Source organism: Phodopus roborovskii, unplaced genomic scaffold, assembly GCF_943737965.1.
Source record: "Phodopus roborovskii unplaced genomic scaffold, PHOROB, whole genome shotgun sequence".
NCBI classification, from domain to species: Eukaryota; Metazoa; Chordata; class Mammalia; order Rodentia; family Cricetidae; genus Phodopus; species Phodopus roborovskii.
The window spans coordinates 2,265,510-2,282,073 of NW_026126446.1; the positions used below are offsets into that span (position 1 = coordinate 2,265,510).

The window sequence follows — 16,564 nt, forward strand, 5'->3', positions numbered from 1 at the left end:
GTAAATGCAGTGATCAGGAATGAAGTGGGGAGGGGGAGATGAGGACAGGAGAGTAGGACGGAGTGGGGGTGGGATATGTTTTGGCTTACAGTTTGGAGGCATACAGTCCATCATGGCAGGAAACGTATGGTGTCAGAAGTGGCCTGGGGTCATGAACACCTGGTTCCATCACTTAGGCAGTCAGGAAGCAGAGAGCTTTCTCCAGAAGTGGGACCTGGCTACAACCCTCAAAGTTGGACCCCAGATGGACTTTCTTCCTCCATCCAGGAGCCACCTCCTAAAGGTTCTTATCACCTCCCCGAATAGTGCCACCTGTTAGCGACCAAGTGCCCAAATGAGCCTGTAGGAGAAAAGTCATATTCAAACCATAACTGTCATTTGCTGAGCATTTATGGGGTGCATCCTAGGCCCCAGGCACTAAATTTTCACCAGTAGGGATGTAACAGTAACTCCTCCATGCCCAGTGTCCAGCTCAGAGCCTGGTACACAAGCCGGCCCTCTATTGGCTGAGGGCCTGAGAACAAATGACTTTTATTATCAGACATGAATTGTGTGTCTATCCTATACTATGGTCTGAATGGGACCCAAATATACAAGTGAGAACTCTGGGTGTGGTACAAGGGGTTAGGAGGACTAGAGACTAGTGTGGGGACTGTAGTTTTCCTCCCAGTTCAGTGTGTTGAGAGGCAGGGTGTTCTGCCCTGTTGGTTCATCTTCTTTTTTCTAACCTCTTTTCTCAGGTCAAGAGTACCCCAAGAATAAGAGACATGTCTGGTGCACTGTGGGCCCTTAGAAAAAGTTTGGCCCATAATTTGATGCGATGGAGTGGTTCATAGTCTCACCTCTGTGATTTGTGTGTAGGCATTTAGTGGGTGCCTACTGAGTGCTCACCATGGACACTGTCAAGATCCAAAATTTCTCTCAAGTCCAGTGTGCCCCAGAGAGCCATCTGTCTAGTCCTTGAGAGTCCCTTTTTATCAGTCAGGAATTGTTATCTTCTGCCTTATCCCTGACATGCCTATACAGGCCTACCAGTCCGTTTTCCCCATTTCTGGGCTTACGATCTCAGAGATGCCACCTGAGGGCTGGCTGTGAGCCTTATCCCCTTCATATGGACAATGACTCAGTGGCTTTGGTACCTAGTAGTTTGTTCCTCCCTAGTCACCGGCTGTAGGTCATAAACCTGTGTGGCAGAAAGAATGGATGTGAAAAACACAGGAAGCAGGGTCCCTTCTCTGCTGGTCTTCCTGCCAGTGTCCTTGTCCCTTCCTTCTAGCTGACTGGGACTCCCAGAAGCCCCCAAGCCTCACTGCCTTACCAGAAAAGTTCAGCAGGCCTTTTTCGCCACATACTGAACTGAATGAGTCTGGCCAGCAGCCCTCCCTACCCAGGTGCGGAAGCCCCTTGAAATGATTGAGTTCCATGCATCTACATTCTGGATAGGGAGGGTGAAGCATTTCACCCAACACATTTCAACCCTTTTGGACTTCCAACAGCTACCCAGTCCTTGACACCAACATTGTATTCAAAGACCATGAGGGAGATTTAGAAATGTCTAGATGCCACCACTGGCCAGCTATTTACCTTTGAGGGAATGTACCTCCCCAATGGGGAGACCTGGAGACTTTCTCTACCCTGTTTGCCACACCCATCATTCAAGGCCTTCTTGCAATCCACCCTATATTCCTATGATTCTCCCACAGGAGATGCCTGTTCTCCACAGCTTCAGGTGTATCTGACATCCTTCAGGATCTAAACACCTCCTCCTCAGGGGTGCATTTCTGGGTTTCCAGCCACTCTCTAAGGTCAGCTTGACAATTCAATTGATCCTTGTGTGAAGCATTGAAAATCCCTATCATAGCCTTTTTATATTACCTCTGTTGTACCTCACAATATAGTGAATATGAGGTCACCCCTCCAGATGTTCCTCTCTGCCCTAAGTTATTCTTCGGGACTTCTGTCCTCGTTAGAATTTATATGTGTTTAGAACTATGTGCAGTTTCTTTGTCCCTAACCCTTAACAGTAGCCCACTTCCCCCAAAGCAGAGGTTTGTTTACTGCTTACTGCATACTTCATACTGTGGCGCCCCCCACCTCCTTTTACAACTCTTTTGGGTTGGCAATATTTGGTGGCCCGATTATGTCCCAGATTCCAGGCTGGCTATGGGGACACAGAGGCAACTGAACAGTGATAGCACCATGATGTGAGGACAAGGGTGGGTGTGAGCGGAGCACTGAAGGACAAAGAGGTGCTAACAGCAGCAATGGGGAAGCCGGCAGAAGTGACACAGGTCTTGAAGTGGTCAAGCTTGTCCAGCTGGGGGCAGGAGGCGGGGAGGGGGAGTGTCAGGACAGGAGATGGAGTGGGGGAGGCTAACAAGGTTCTGCTCAGAAGGAATAAAGGTTGTGGAAAGCATCGCCATTCCGATGCGCAAAGGACAAGAGTCCGGTACTGAGTTCAGCGGCCCCTGTATGACTTACCAGCTTAGTCAACTTTCTTTTTAATGTAAATAATAGCACATCTCCCTTCTCATAGCACAATGGCTCTTAGCCAGGACAGAGTGCTGGCAATCAAAGACGCAAATAACTACTGGTACCCAAATCCCTCAGTAACGCAGATAAATATCTAAGAGTGTTAACCTCGCTAAGTAGTCGAGATACCTAACACTTAAATTCAATACTTTAAAAAGTCTCTAAGGGGGGGGGGAGTACCATGAACAAAATACCAAAAAATGTAAATAAAGGCAGGATGTGCCTGGCACAGAGTATGCAGCTCAGAAACACGTGGGGGAAGTGATTGGACAGGGAGTACTTTATCTCCGAAGCTGTGAACTTCGGAAAACTCGAAGAAGCCCCGAGGTCCTTTCTTTGGGAGAAGTCACAAACTGTGCACAGCCTTGGGTACTCTTTGAAACGAAGGTGAAGCACTCGGAATGGACGCTGGGGTGCGCGGGGCCCCGGCGGCAGTGGGTGCTCTGCCCCCTGCAGGATGCCTCGCACAGCTCGGAGGCGCCCTCCCCCTTCTCCGACTTTGGACTTTTCCGAAAGTTTGCTGAAACCAGACACCTTGCTTGACCGTGCCCGCGTGCAGCCGCGGTTTAAAAGGCTGCCTTCAGCGCCCCTTCCCCGCCCCCAGCGGAGACTTCAAAAGGGCCGGCACCCGCCGCGGCCCCGGCACCTATGAGCCACCCCCCGCACCCGGAGCTCGCGCAGGAGCCTGAGCACGCGGAGTGGCCGTGGCTGCAGCGCAGGGGGACCGGGCCGGTGGCGCAGGCCCGCGCTCCCATGCCCCTCCCGGCGCCGCTGCGCCCCGCGCGCCTTTAGGGAAGGGGACTGCACCCCCGCCCCCGCGCCCGGGGCTGCGGGGACTCATGACCACAGATGCCGTTAGGCACCCGAAGAACCGACCGGCCAGCGTCGCACTTAGGGACTCAGTAAGTGCCCGGGGACTCCTGGAGCGCTAGGCATTCAGGGTGCGCAAAGGTGTATGCATGTGTCAGGGTGGGCTCAAGTCCTGTGTGCACTACCGTGGTTTCCATTCACAGAGGGTTGTGTGCAAGGGGGAGTGTGCACTCGGGGACGTGCATGGACTGTGTGCACATGGGAGTGTATCCTGTGCCTGTGCATTTGTGCTGTGTGAGTACTCGCGTGGCGGCCTCTGCGAGCGCAGAGTCTGGGCCTGTGCGGAATCCAGACATCTGAGGGTGTTTCGCGGGAGCTCAGATAAGTGCGTGGCTGTGTCTGCGTGTGAACAAATGTGAGTGTTTGGAATGTGCCTGTTTGAGGGAGTGTGTGCACGCGCTCACCAGTCAGTATGAATCGCCTTATAGAGGCCAGAAGCCAGAGTGGATTTAATCTCAGGGCTGAGCTGTGGTTGTGAGTTTGAGAATCAGCCTGGGTGTCACAGTGTGCTGCGTGGAATCCCAGAGAGTCTCTAGTTGGCTGTAGGGGTGAAGGTGCAGGAAGGCCAAAGACATCCAAGGCACTCATCCGCAGCGTTCTTTCCGGAGCTCTGAATCTAGGATGCAACATTTCTGCTAATAGTTTGGAGTTAAGGCAGATGCCCGTTGTCTTGGAAATGTAGATGCCAAGTCAAAGCCCCAGCTGTATTCCTGGAACTCTGGGATCCTTTCAGGAATAGACATTGTCTCCTTTGTCCCCCACCCCCCGGTAGTGAGGACTCTCGGTGTCATAAATCGTAAGTTCCTAACATCAGTTGTGATGGATCTCTGAGCAACCCGGTGCAGCCACCTTTCCATGCATCTGTTTTGAGATCTTCACTAAGAAAATGGGGGAGTATGTCCCTCTCGGATGGATGGATGGTCGCGCGAGGCCACCGAGGCTGCATCCCTTGCTGTGTCCGGCAGGGGGCAGCAGGTGGCAGTAGAGGGCGGCCCGGCGCGGGGAGGAGAAGAAGGTGGAGAGCTGCGGCGGGCCGAGACTTTAAATCGCCTTCATTTCCCCCAAATCCTTCCTTTTCCTCTCCTCCCCCAGTCCGGCGGGGAGGCAGCTTCAACCGCCCTCCGCGCTTGCTCGCCCGGCCTTGCTCTGCCTCCAGGGACCGCTAGCGGCCCACCTCCAAAAGTTTGATCATTTCTCTCTCTCTCTCTCTTTCTGCCTTTTCTTGCTTCTTCCTTTTCGGTGGAAGCAGAAAAAGAGCAAGGCAGGGGCGAGCGGCTCCGGGACTCCTGGGACCATGGGCCTGGAGCGGGCGCTCGCGGGGCTGAGGCCGTGCTTCTCGCCTGCTCCGGCGCCCCTGGGCGCAGGGTTGCGCTGGGGGTGCGCGGGCAGCGCGCTCTGAGCCGGCCTGGCGCGGCGCGGCGGGGGGCTGGCGGCCCCATGGGGCGCGCCCACACTTGCCCCCCGGGTTCGGGAGTATGAAGTAGGGGCCTGCCATGGGCACGGGATCGGCGCAGGGGGCCCGAGGCACAGCTGCGGCAGGACACGGGGGGTGAGTACAATCCCAGAGTTGCCCCTGACCCAGCTTCCTGAGCTTCGGATGTGCACGGGAGGCTGGGGTTCCCCGCCACACCAAATACTCGCAGAGGAACGTCAGCTTCCTGTAGTTTCCTACGCCCCCGCTAGGCGGGACGCCAAGGGTTAACAGGGGCTGCGCCCCCAGGCCGAGCTGCATGGTGCCATTGGGGTAAGGGGCAGCAGAATAGAGTCCGTGCAGAGCCAGACCAGCAATCCGAAAAGGGGACCAGTGGAGGCACTCAAGAGTGGAGGGCCGGGACAGGGGGGGTAGGAGCAAGACGAGGGAGTCCCGGTATCTGCGGGTCTCAAGATCGCACGCCTCCCGATTCCACTGCCCTGTGACAAGTTTGTAGGTCCCCACGTCCTGGCGTTTGCTCCTGGCTCAAGTCTCTGTGGTTCTGCATGTCCCTGCTTTCCTAACCTCTCTGCTTGTGAATGTGTCTGCCTGGATCTGAGTGCCTCAGACTTTCCCAGCTTCTCCCGGGAAGCCTGCAGTTCCTGTCCCTCTCCCGAGTAAGTGAGGAGTGAGAGCCAGTTTGTGGGAGCGGAAAGGCCCTGGGAGATCACCAAGTCCAACCTCCTTGTACAGATCAGGAACCGTGGCCAGAGAGGGGTTGGGAATCTCCAGGGCGGGGCCGCACACAGCTGGCACCCCGAGGCTGGGATTCCCAGCTTGTGTAGAAGTTGTAAGAGAGTGAGGGATCTAGTCACTGCATGTGGGTGTGTGTGGGAGAACGCGGTCCAGAGGGGCCCTGTGGACTACAGCTCAGGCACAGGGCTTGTCCTTTCATCCTAAGGGACTCTAGGGCTCCTGGGGAGAGTCTGGCTGGGATTGTAGCACCACCCACCGCTCAAGAAACATCCCTCTGAGCTGGAGCCAGGGTAATGAGGCCCCCTTCTTTTCCATGTCTTGGAAAAAGCTGGCTGTTTGAGATTCCCCCACTCCCCCACCACACACATTCATATACACAGGGCACCAGAGAGCACTCTGGTGACTCATTTTCTCCGGGAGACCCTGTGCCAGGGCAGATGCCAGCGGTTGGTGTCAGGGAGCAACCCACAATGAGGCCAAAGCTTAGGACAGGCAGGCAAACAGTCCCAGAGCCTCCCTACCTTCCTGTTCACACATCCTCAAGCTCCTATCTACTTTGGCTTCAGCAGGCATTCAAGTCCCCTCACCCCCTTCCAGTGTCTTCATCTTGCCCTCCCTTGCTTCTTCATTGAGAAGTCCTCCCTTCTGTACATCCATATGTCTTGCTGCTCTTCGGTAGACACCGGCTTCTGGGACTTTAATTGACGGAGCCTATATATACTCAATGCCGTCTCTTGTCTCTACTTGCATCCCAACACACTCCCATGATAATCTTTTTGGCAGTTTCTTCTGCTGACCTCAGTGCCTAGGGACCTTTTACATGTCCCATGGCCTGGCCTGATCTGGCATGTAGAGGATCCTGTTCACTGGCAGTTGTGGATGGCACGGAAACAGTCCTGGGCTCGCATCAGTGGAAAGCAGACTTTGGGGCAGAGCATAGGAGCCTAGCAACAGGCAGTTTGAGTTTAAACGCTATAGACTATGCTGTGTGCGTGGCCAGGTCCCCCATTTCTATGCTTCTCATTTTCACGTCCACAAACTGAGTAGCAGCCCTCCTGGATGGCAAGGTTCTGTGAGTTAAGGAAGCATTTTTGGAAAGGGCTCTTGAACATGGCCTAGCATGTAGTAAGTGTTCAGTAAATCACAGCTGTTATTTTTATCTGTACTCACTGCTTTGTGAATGGGTGTGTGAGTCAATGGGAAAATTCTGGGCTGTATCCTGTGTGTGTGTGTGTGTGTGTGTGTGTGTGTGTGTTCCCATGGAGGAGGTAGAAGGTGTGGAGAAGGACTTTGGGTGTGGCTGTCTTGGGCACATAGGGTCTGCTGAGGTCACAGAGGCAGGTAGGAAAGGGACAGACTCACGGCCTTCCCAGCCAGCCTTGGCACCACTCAGCCCATGGTAGAGCAGCTGACAGGGCTACCTGTCTCCAGGGTTCCCATGTCCTCTTAGAGCTCCCTGAATGTTGAAGCTGGGATGGACTTCTGAGTCTTCAGTTTTTCCAAGAAACAGGTATGAAGAGAAAGTCATCCAAACAGAAGGCAGCTTTCGGCCAAGTCTCTGAACAGGAATAGCCACATGTAGTGTGCTAGTGGCTGGCCTCCTGTAGAGGACAAGAACCCCCGGCTACTCCCTGGAGGGTTGCATGTTCAGCCTGTGTCTCCGAAGTTCTGTCCTTCGCAGCTGGTGTGGGATGGGATGCCTTCTGCCCTCTCTGGGAGTGGTCCTCGCATTGATTGTCCATATACCACGGAGCCCTTCTGTGTCCAAACCAAGATCTATGAAGCTGTAATGAAAACAGAAGTCAGAGAGAACAAAGCCATGAGCCAGTGCAGCCACCAGCATTATTAACAGTAGCCTAAACAGCACTGGAACAGTAGTCACATTGCTGAGCCTCCTCCCTTCCGCAGCCAACTTTCCAGGCTGGAGCTTACTCACATAGATGGCTCTGGGGCTCCCGGCTGCATCTCTGTTCCTGCTGAGAAAGCTGGAACTCTGGTCCCCAGTAAGTAGCAAGTCTCTAAAAGATTCTACTTTTTCCTCTAGGGAAAACAAATAAAATATAGCAGGAGAGTTGCTTGGCTGTGTGGCTTTGGGCAAATCCCTTCTTTCTGGGCTCTTGTTGCCCATCTCTTCAAAAAGATGGTTATGGGTAGATTCTTGTCCCTAGGGATCTTCAAGACCCTCCTCTCACTGAGATGTGATGAAGACTGGGAAGTTTAAGCCTCTGATGTGCACAAAAGTTCCACACCAGAAGGCCAGCTGCATTTGTGACAATCTTCTGAGGTTTGGCCTTAGGCAGCTGAATAGCACAAGAAGCCTCGACTCCATCTCCTGGTCATCCTTCTGACCATGGAGAACTTTAAGTAGTGTCCTTTAATCTACCCTCTAGGGTGCTCTAGAGCCAGAAATGACCTAGGAGGACACATGTGGCTCTTGTGCCTTCTCTTGCTCACCTGGTGTCCTTCTGTCATCTGGAAAGCATCCAAGACAGGTGCATGCGATGCAACATTGGCAGACTCAAGGAGTGAGGACTCCCGTTTCTTGTCTATAGAACTTCTGGGAGATTTTGAGATACAGGCATGCTGGGGATGCCATCTAAGCTTGGATGCAGGGGTTGGCTCTTCCCCATGCTGCCTGGCCACTGATTTCCTACAGTGTCTCCTTGAATGGCAATATATTATGGGATATGCACAAGGTGCCTTGTAAGGGAAGCACCCACCCCAGCTGGGGTGTAGACTTTAACTGTTCCCCATTCCCAGGGCCACTGAGGCTGTCTGTAGCTTTTGAAAGCCAGTCATGCCAGGAGGATTCCCTATCCTTTGCAGAAGGCAAGCCCAGTATGGCTGGGCACCCTGGCTGTTAGTAGTCATCTACGGTGAGAAAGACATGAGATGTTTGGTTCCAGGAAAGAGAAGAGCTCCTATCAATTACAGCAGACTGGAAAGGACAAGGGGGATGGACTGGAGAGGGAAACTTTGGGAAGTTAGACACAAGTCCAGAGTCCTGTTACACCATGTGGTCTTCATTCACCATGCAGACATTTGTAGTGCCTTTACTGTCACCCATGCACAGGACTGCTGGGGAAAGTGTCAAAAGCCTATGTCTGCATCCCAGGGCCCCTTCGCTCTGTCAGCCTTAGGCTTCAAGTAACTGAAGACGTAATCCAACCTGATCTTAACAAGGGGTCAGTGGTCATTCCTTTTTGAAGAACCTCAAGAAAGGTCAGTGCAGGGGTGGTGACATTAACACCATGACTGTTCCCTTTCTGCCTGCCATCCGCTTGTGTTCGCGGAATTCCTTGCCTCTCACATACCAAGTGGCCTGTAGCATCTCTGAACAGCGTGTCTTCATTCAAAAGCACGTGGAGGCCAGTAGAAAAATCTTCCTATTCTTTCCACGTATTTTCCCAGGGTGGCTGACAGGCATCAACGTACATCCCATTGGCTATTTTTGAGTCATTTATGCATTTCTAAACCAGTCACTGGCATGGTCTGTATTCACCCAGTGTCCTCTGAACTGTGTGGTGTGGTGCTCAGCCCAAGTCGTGCTTGCGATTGGTTAAAGTTCCAACTAGAATTGAAAAGCAGGGAGTCTTGGCAGGGAATGAACCATGAGTTGCAGACAGCAGCCTTGGGTTTCCTATGTTGCCCTGTTCACCAGCCCGATTTTACTCTTGGAAGAGGAACCTGACCAGTCTGCCCCAGTCAGAGCCCTTGCCACTCACCAGTCACACCCCTCTCAGCTTCCAGCTGCCATCTCAGCCATCTCTGGTCACATGCCCAGCCTCCCCTCTGCCCTCCTGGGGATCAGATGCCTTGAGTGGCTTGGGTGTCCTAGTGGCTGCTCCCATAGGAAGGTGAAATATGATCCTCAGGTCTGCCTATCATGGCAGTAGCCACTAAGTACAGCTTTAACCATTCCTGCATGCAGCCGTGGGCTTCCCTGGCTGGGCCAGGTCAGCTCTTTAATGCATGAGCCGAATTTAGTCCCCACATCTGGCCTGCGAGAAAGAGGGCATGTCAGTCCACCCTGCAGACTAGAGGAGCTCAGGAAGGCTGAGTGACTCAGCTGGAGTCAGTCACAGTCACAGGGAACCAGGTTTGTTCCTGGGGGCATCTGATTTGCCTCTGTCCCCATCCCCAACCCTCATTTCCCTCTATCAGCACAAGTGGGAAAGTGGGATTAGCCTTGAGAAGGGGTCTTCTCTTCCCCCTAGCACTTTGAGGACACTGGTCTTCTGAGCAGTTCAGTTTGTTTTCCATCTGCCTTGCAGCCATGGCTCTGCTATCCATAGCCTGGGGCTTGGAGAAGCTTGTCTTGAACTTGCAAGGCTGTAATGCAGATGAAGAAAGAGACTTAAGGACTGGACTCTAGATCTCCCAACGTCTAGCACAGGGTTTTAGACCCTGCTGTGAAAAACAAAGTTGTGTTGGTAGCTTGCTGAGGTGCTGGGTTGGGGCTTAAGAGCATCCTGGGATGGGACCAGTCTGATTGGTCCATGAAGGCTGTGCCTTGCCTCTGGCTTCCAGTATCAGACCAGGATGGAAGGGAACTGGGCTAGGCCATCCCTCCTGATTCCCTAGCCGGATCTGGGTGTGAGGGTGGAAGCTGATGCCCTGTGCATTTGTGTCTGCCTGTCTCCAGGGGCTTTCTCTTCGCCTGGATCTTGGTCTCATTTTCCTGTCATCTGGCCTCCACCCAAGGAGCTCCTGAAGGTAATTCTCTCTTTTCTTTGTCCAGTGGGAGACAAAGAAGGGCGGAAGAGAACTCGAGAACTAGGGTAGCAGATATCCACACCACTAGCTGGAATGTAGGGGCTCAGTTTTCCCATCCAGAGAATGGAGCCAACCGTGGGCCTAATTCCCTGGGGTCTGTGAAGGGTTGGAAGGGTTGCATGTAGGACTATCCTCCTGTTCCCATGAGTCCTATCTGAGTGCCTCCTTTGCTTCAGTCTGCTGGGTATCTTAAGAGCTACCACTAGGGAACATGGAGGCTGTAGTATCTTTGTCCACTCTTGGCATCCCTACACCCTTGGCTTTTCCTGTCCCTGGAGAGCTGTCCACTGCCCATGAAACTCAGATCTTTCCTACATCTGTGCCAAGTGGACATAACGCCTCTTAAATTAATTATCCTTCTCACCTCCATTCCTGCCACGTTCTGGGGCAGGCAGCGGGCACCATGAGAGTCCCCATAGCCTGATCTGGCCACCGGGTAGGAACTGTACCCCTGGGAGGTAAGGGCCATGCCCGGAAGGGACTTTGCTGCCCAGCAACATTTGTTCATGTGTCATATTTTCCAAGCTGTGGAACAGCTGTCCAGAGTCCTGAGTCAGGCAGGGGGTGGGAGCGACCGGAGTTGTACTGAGCCAGGTTTATGTAATAAAGGCATCTTACTGGAGCCAGCTGGCCGGCCTGTACACCCTGGCTCAGGCCCTCAGTTCGTTCCTTGTCCCCCATCTCTTCCTCCCGGTGGGATTCAGGATGGGGCTATTTTTGCCTCCTGACCCATCTGTAGCTTTAGAGCAGTGTGGGGTAGTGGCTGAGAACAGACACTCTGAGCTTGGGTCCCTAGGTTCCAGCTCCAGCTATGAGCTGCACAGCACCCTGGGTAAGTTACCATATTGTAAACCTCATCTGCTGGCACACATCTGCCATGCCATCCTGGCACTTGAGGAAGAGACAGGAAGTCTCCAAGTTCCAGACTTGTCTGATCCACAGAGTGAGACCTTGTCTCAAAAAACGAGAAGATAGCTGGGCAGTGGTGGTGCACACCTTTAATCCCAGCACTCAGGGGGCAGAGGCAGGTGGATCTCTGTGAGTTTGAGGCCAGCCTGGTCTACAGAGCGAGTTCCAGGACAGGTTCCAAAGCTACACAGAGAAACCCTGTCTCAAAAACAGAGAGAGAGAGAGATTATTAAGTGCAATTTGTGTATATAGTGCACTAGTCAAGTTCCCTCCAAGGTGGGTGAGAGAAACGGATGCATGTGCATGGCAAGCCTATTCAGTTTTGTTCTTGTCAGCCCTGATTTTGTGCATCTTAAAGGTCTAGGAAACACCACCTGCTATAATGGCCAGAAACTTCAGGACTGGTAGTTTGTGCTCTTGCAGCTTCAGAGGCTCAGCAGAAGCTGATTGCTCATCAGGTTCGAAAGCCACCTGAGGATGAAAAGGGAGCAGTCCAAGGTGATGCCAACCTGGCCAGCTGTGTCTCTTCTAGGCTTGGCCACCTGGCTGGAGGCCTGGCATGTAGAGAAGGATGTGGGGGTGTGCCAAGAGCAAGCCTGAGGAACACCCTAGCACCGTGGGGTGTGTGCAGGTGTCTCCCTTCTGTAGCTAAGTGGCTTCTCTCACTTGAAGTTGCTTATAGTGAATAGTATTTCATGATAAGATGATCTCAGTGACTAAAACAAGTAAGATATGCTAAGAAAATCACACACAGCCTTTTAGCTTAGAGCTGGGGAATGGCTGGTGTGAGAAAGAATAGGAAGGAGGGACTATTGGTGGCATAGAAGAGCCTTGGCTTCTGTACAGGAAAGAGCCTTCATCTAGGCCATCATGATGCTATAGGTATAGCACCCTAGGGTGCAGAGTCCATAGAACACTGAGAGCCTATTGTGCTGTCTGAAAGCTTGAGGATCAGGAAGAGACTGCAGGGGCTGGGTGAGGATGAGTGTCTAGGTGCTCCTCATTGGCCCATCCTTTGGTCCATCCATCTCTGTATATCTGTCTTTCTATGTATCTGTTTTTTTCTCTCCACCCATTCATTCACCCACTCATCTCTGTGAATGTCTTTCTATCCATCTGTCTTTCTATTAATTCATTCATCCACCCATCTGTTCATCTGTCTGCTCATAGTTGTCATCTGAGGACTAGTTAGATGTCAGGTATTGAATTAAGGCTCCAGTGTAGCCTGGGATCTGTGCGCTGGGCAATAACGAGAGAACATTCAACTCTCAATATTAGAGTCTCAAGGCTCTGACCCAGACCTCAGCCCAGACACAAGCTTTAGAGATAGCTGGAAGTTCTGGAGGCACTTGATGGCTCCCTGCAGAGGTGGAGGTCTGGAGTCAGCCTTTGTAGATGCTGGCAGTTCAGATAGCCAAAGATGGTCAGATGACCCAGAGAACTGGATCAGGATGCCTTTCTTTCCATGAAGACTGGGCCACATGGTGAGAACTTGTCTTAAAAAAAAACCCAGAAGATTGTTAGAGCTAATGCGTACATACAGTGTGGATCATTGCGTTTTGCTTTTAAGATGGTTGAGAGAACCGGGTTTGTGTGCACGGGAAGCGTATTTGCATTTGTTCTTGCCAAAACCATCCCTTTGCTCTGGGAAGCCCTGACAGTGTAATTACTAAGGGTGAGAACTGGCTAGACCACAGACAGATGTCTGTATGCTTGGCTGGAGAATGGAGATTGCATGGGTACGTGGGTTACTTCCTCTGTGCCCTTCAAAGCTACCTGGGAGGAAGGCTCAGTGGAGCTTTAGCTCCCTCTGAGAGCCAAGCCTAGCTCCTCAGTCTGATCCAGGCAGAGACCTTGGGTGGGAAGGTGTGCCTCTGATGAGGTGGTCAGACTGTCCAGGCTCCCTGGACTTCCTGACTGAGTTCCAGTGATATATTGCTAAGGGGATTGGTTCCTGGAAGTAGAGGAAAAAGGCATCTCTGGCTCTTGGGTGTTTGGTGAACATCACTGGTTTTGGTGGCAGCAGTTGTCATTTGAAAGTACTTACCACTAATCCCTTTGCCATGGGGGCATTTGCCCATTTAGTCACCTCAATGTCCTTTTGCAATGGGTCCCATGGTATGACTCCATCTGACAGATGGGAAGACTGAGGCCCTAGGGCCATAGGATTAGTAAGTAGTAGAGTTGGGTGTGGATCCAGGGAAGACCCAGGAAGGCAGGCAAGAACGTGCAGCCCAACCCTGGGAAGCAAGTTTGCAGTGCGACACAGATGGTTGCGGTGTGACACCTCAGCCTGGGGCAGGGGTCTGTGCAGGGAAATGAGCAGATTCCCAGATGGCTGCTTGCAGCCAGAGCTGGAACAGGCTCTCACCATCTTATCTTATCCCTCCCAGATGTGGATGTCCTCCAGCGACTGGGCCTCAGCTGGACGAAGGCCGGGGGTGGCCGGAGCCCTGCACCCCCTGGTGTTATTCCTTTCCCATCTGGCTTCATCTTCACACAGCGGGCCAGGTTGCAGGCCCCCACGGCCACAATCCTTCCCACCACCCTGGGCCAGGAGCTGGCGCTGGTGTTAAGCCTCTGCTCGCACCGTGTGAACCATGCCTTTCTCTTCGCCATCCGCAGCAGAAAGCACAGGCTGCAGCTGGGCCTGCAGTTCCTCCCCGGCAGGACACTTGTCCACCTGGGGCCTCGGCAATCTGTGGCCTTCGACCTGGATGTACATGATGGGCGCTGGCACCACCTGGCTCTAGAGCTTCGTGGCCGCACGGTCACACTGGTGACAGCTTGTGGGCAGCACAGGATACTTATCCCGCTGCCTTCCCGTAGGGACTCCATGCTTGACCCTCAGGGCTCCTTTCTCTTGGGGAAGATGAACCCTCGTGCTGTCCAGTTCGAAGGTGCACTCTGTCAGTTCAGCATCCATCCCGTGGCGCAGGTCGCTCATAATTACTGTACCCACCTGAGAGAGCGGTGCCGACAGGTGGGCACATATGGTCCCCAGGTGGGAGTCCTCTTCCCCTGGGACTCTGGCCCAGCCTTTGCTCTGCATCCTGAACCAGCCTTCCTTGGCCTGGGGAACCTGACCAGAGCCCCAGCAACCCTGGGGGCTAGGCCTGTAGTCAGGGGACCCATGGTGACTATGGCTCCTGCCATGCCCACCAAGCCCCTGAGGGTTGTCCCCCAACACAGCTCTGCCCGGACCCCACTGGCACCTGCCAAGCAGTCAGCCAGAAAAACAACTTCCCCCTTGCCTTCAGCTTCTTTGGCTACTTCCACCAGGATTTCTCATCCAGCTGCTGCCCTGCCACTACAGATCACAGTCACTAGCCCCAGCAAACATACCCCAACTGAATCTTCCCCACGTTCCCTTTTAGTTACCCCTGTGAAAAGTCCTCATCCAACCCAGAAAACAGCTTCCCCTTCATTTACAAAGCCTGTTGTTCTACCTGCCCAGAAGCCGGTGACCCATACCTCCCACCTTGCACCTTCCAAAGCCTCTCGTCCCACAGTCGGACCTGTCCAGAAGACCTTCGTGACACCCCGACCGCTAGCACCCAGTCCCCAGCCCCTGCGTCCCACTGCTGGCTTATTGAAGAAGTCCGCTACTATTCCCACCCTAGCAGAGTCTAAATCCAAGATGACCAGTTGGGCCAGCAAGCCCGTCCGCATCAGTGCCCCTAAAAGTCCTCAGCAAACTGTTGTGTCCCAGTCCCCTGTTCCGTACCTGGGCTCTACGAGAGCCTCTCTGACGCTGGCTACAGCCCTCCCTCCACTGGGCAGTGGAAATCCTAGAATGGCTCCTCCCACTCGTGACTCTTCTTCAACTCCTGCTGGGAGCAAGAAATTCACAGGACTGGAAGCCTCCAAGAAAACCAGATCTAAGAACAGCCCCCGGAAGCCCATACCTCTCAGCCCCGAGAAGACAGCGAGGGATGGCCCACCAAGAGACCTGACAACCAAGCCCAACCAGCTGTCCACCCCAGCACTGGTCCTTGCCCCAGCTCACCTCCTGTCCTCCAGCCCCCAGCCCACCAGCAGCAGCTTCCCTTTCTTCCACCTGCCAGGCCCCACACCTTTCCCGATGCTGATGGGGCCTCCAGGCTCCAAGGGAGACTGTGGCTTGCCGGTAAGACTGTGTCTGCATGCTACTTGGTACATAAGTGGGTGGCTATGGGGTAGTTCAGCCGAAGAGGACACACCCTGGTAAGGATGAGAGAAAAGAGCTACTTGGGACAGGGAGCCAATTTGGTCCCCAACTCCTTGGCCTTACTGTCTCAATGATCACATGTTCTAGGGCAGAATTGTGAGCCATAGGGGCAGACTTGGTAGGCATTCCTGAGTTTTGCTAACTCAGGTCCCGGGTAATTCACTGCTGACCGAGTGCAAGGATCTGTAGTTTCAGGAACACCATAGCTGATGGACCTAGGTCACCACAATGAACTGACAAACAGCTCCCCATGTGACCCTGCTGGCCTGCTGTCTGTCTGGGAGCTGTGGACAGAAGTCATGATGAGTAGCTTGGGATGTATTTTGCTTGGCACGTGCAGCATTCTTTTCATGCAGTTACTGACACTGAAAAAGTGGAATGGTTCATAGGAAAGTCTAGTCTACTTGGTTCTCTTGGAGGATGGAGGTGTGGTGGCTCTCGGGTGGCCTCTTCTCACCATGATCCCACTTCTCCTTGGAGCTTTCTACCCGACCTTCCTATTGGCATGTGTCTCCTACCTGGTTGGTACCTATGCTTGAATGTCCACCCCTAGTCAAGGAGTTGAAGATGAGGATGGACCTTGTGGGTCATGGAAAAAGGAAGACACAAAAAGCATTTCATGTGTAGAGGCTGGCCTGGGACTGTGTCCAGGGCCAATGACCTTCTCTGGCTGATGGCCAGTCAATCCAGGCAAAGGAGTAATGGGATGGGGGTTCTAGAATGCTCAAGCCCCTGCTCTGACCTTAGCAATGGCCACAGTGCCATGGTTGCCCCCTCCTCAGAGCCAGGTCTCCCACTGGGCTCTGGGTTTGAGGGTCAGGCACCCTGCAATGTAGAGACAGTGGCAGATGCTGGGGCTTCCTGGGTCTTGCAAACACACTTAATGAGTTTTAATATTCATTAGGAATAATATTTACCCAGCCCGTCTCCAAGGGGACAGAGTCTGCTCATTATAACCATATTTTGAAGCTTATGGAAATAGTGTACATTACTCCGCAGTTAGGTCAGCACTAGACTCAAGTTTCCTGTTGTTTTCAACCGGCAGTCTAGAGTTGGGGATGAAAGGGTCTGAAGGACAAGACACGGAACCTTTGCACCCA

General features: G+C 53.2%; 1 protein-coding gene across 7 annotated transcripts in view; it reads left to right on the forward strand.

The window, feature by feature from the left end:
• The first annotated feature begins 3,329 nt into the window (after positions 1-3,329).
• The window catches only part of Col27a1 (collagen type XXVII alpha 1 chain), a 118,343-nt gene continuing 105,108 nt past the window's right edge, over positions 3,330-16,564 (forward strand). For 4 of the 7 annotated variants that reach the window (XM_051187951.1, XM_051187952.1, XM_051187954.1 and 1 more), the window contains exons 1-3: positions 4,404-4,951; positions 10,215-10,285; positions 13,648-15,383. In XM_051187951.1, the coding sequence (XP_051043908.1) occupies positions 4,896-4,951; positions 10,215-10,285; positions 13,648-15,383 (1,863 nt within the window). In that variant the 5' untranslated portion in view covers positions 4,404-4,895. Of the gene's footprint in view, positions 3,435-4,400; positions 4,952-10,214; positions 10,286-13,647; positions 15,384-16,564 lie in introns of those variants that run through there. The other 3 variants (XM_051187956.1, XM_051187958.1, XM_051187953.1) reach the window with 2 other exon arrangements.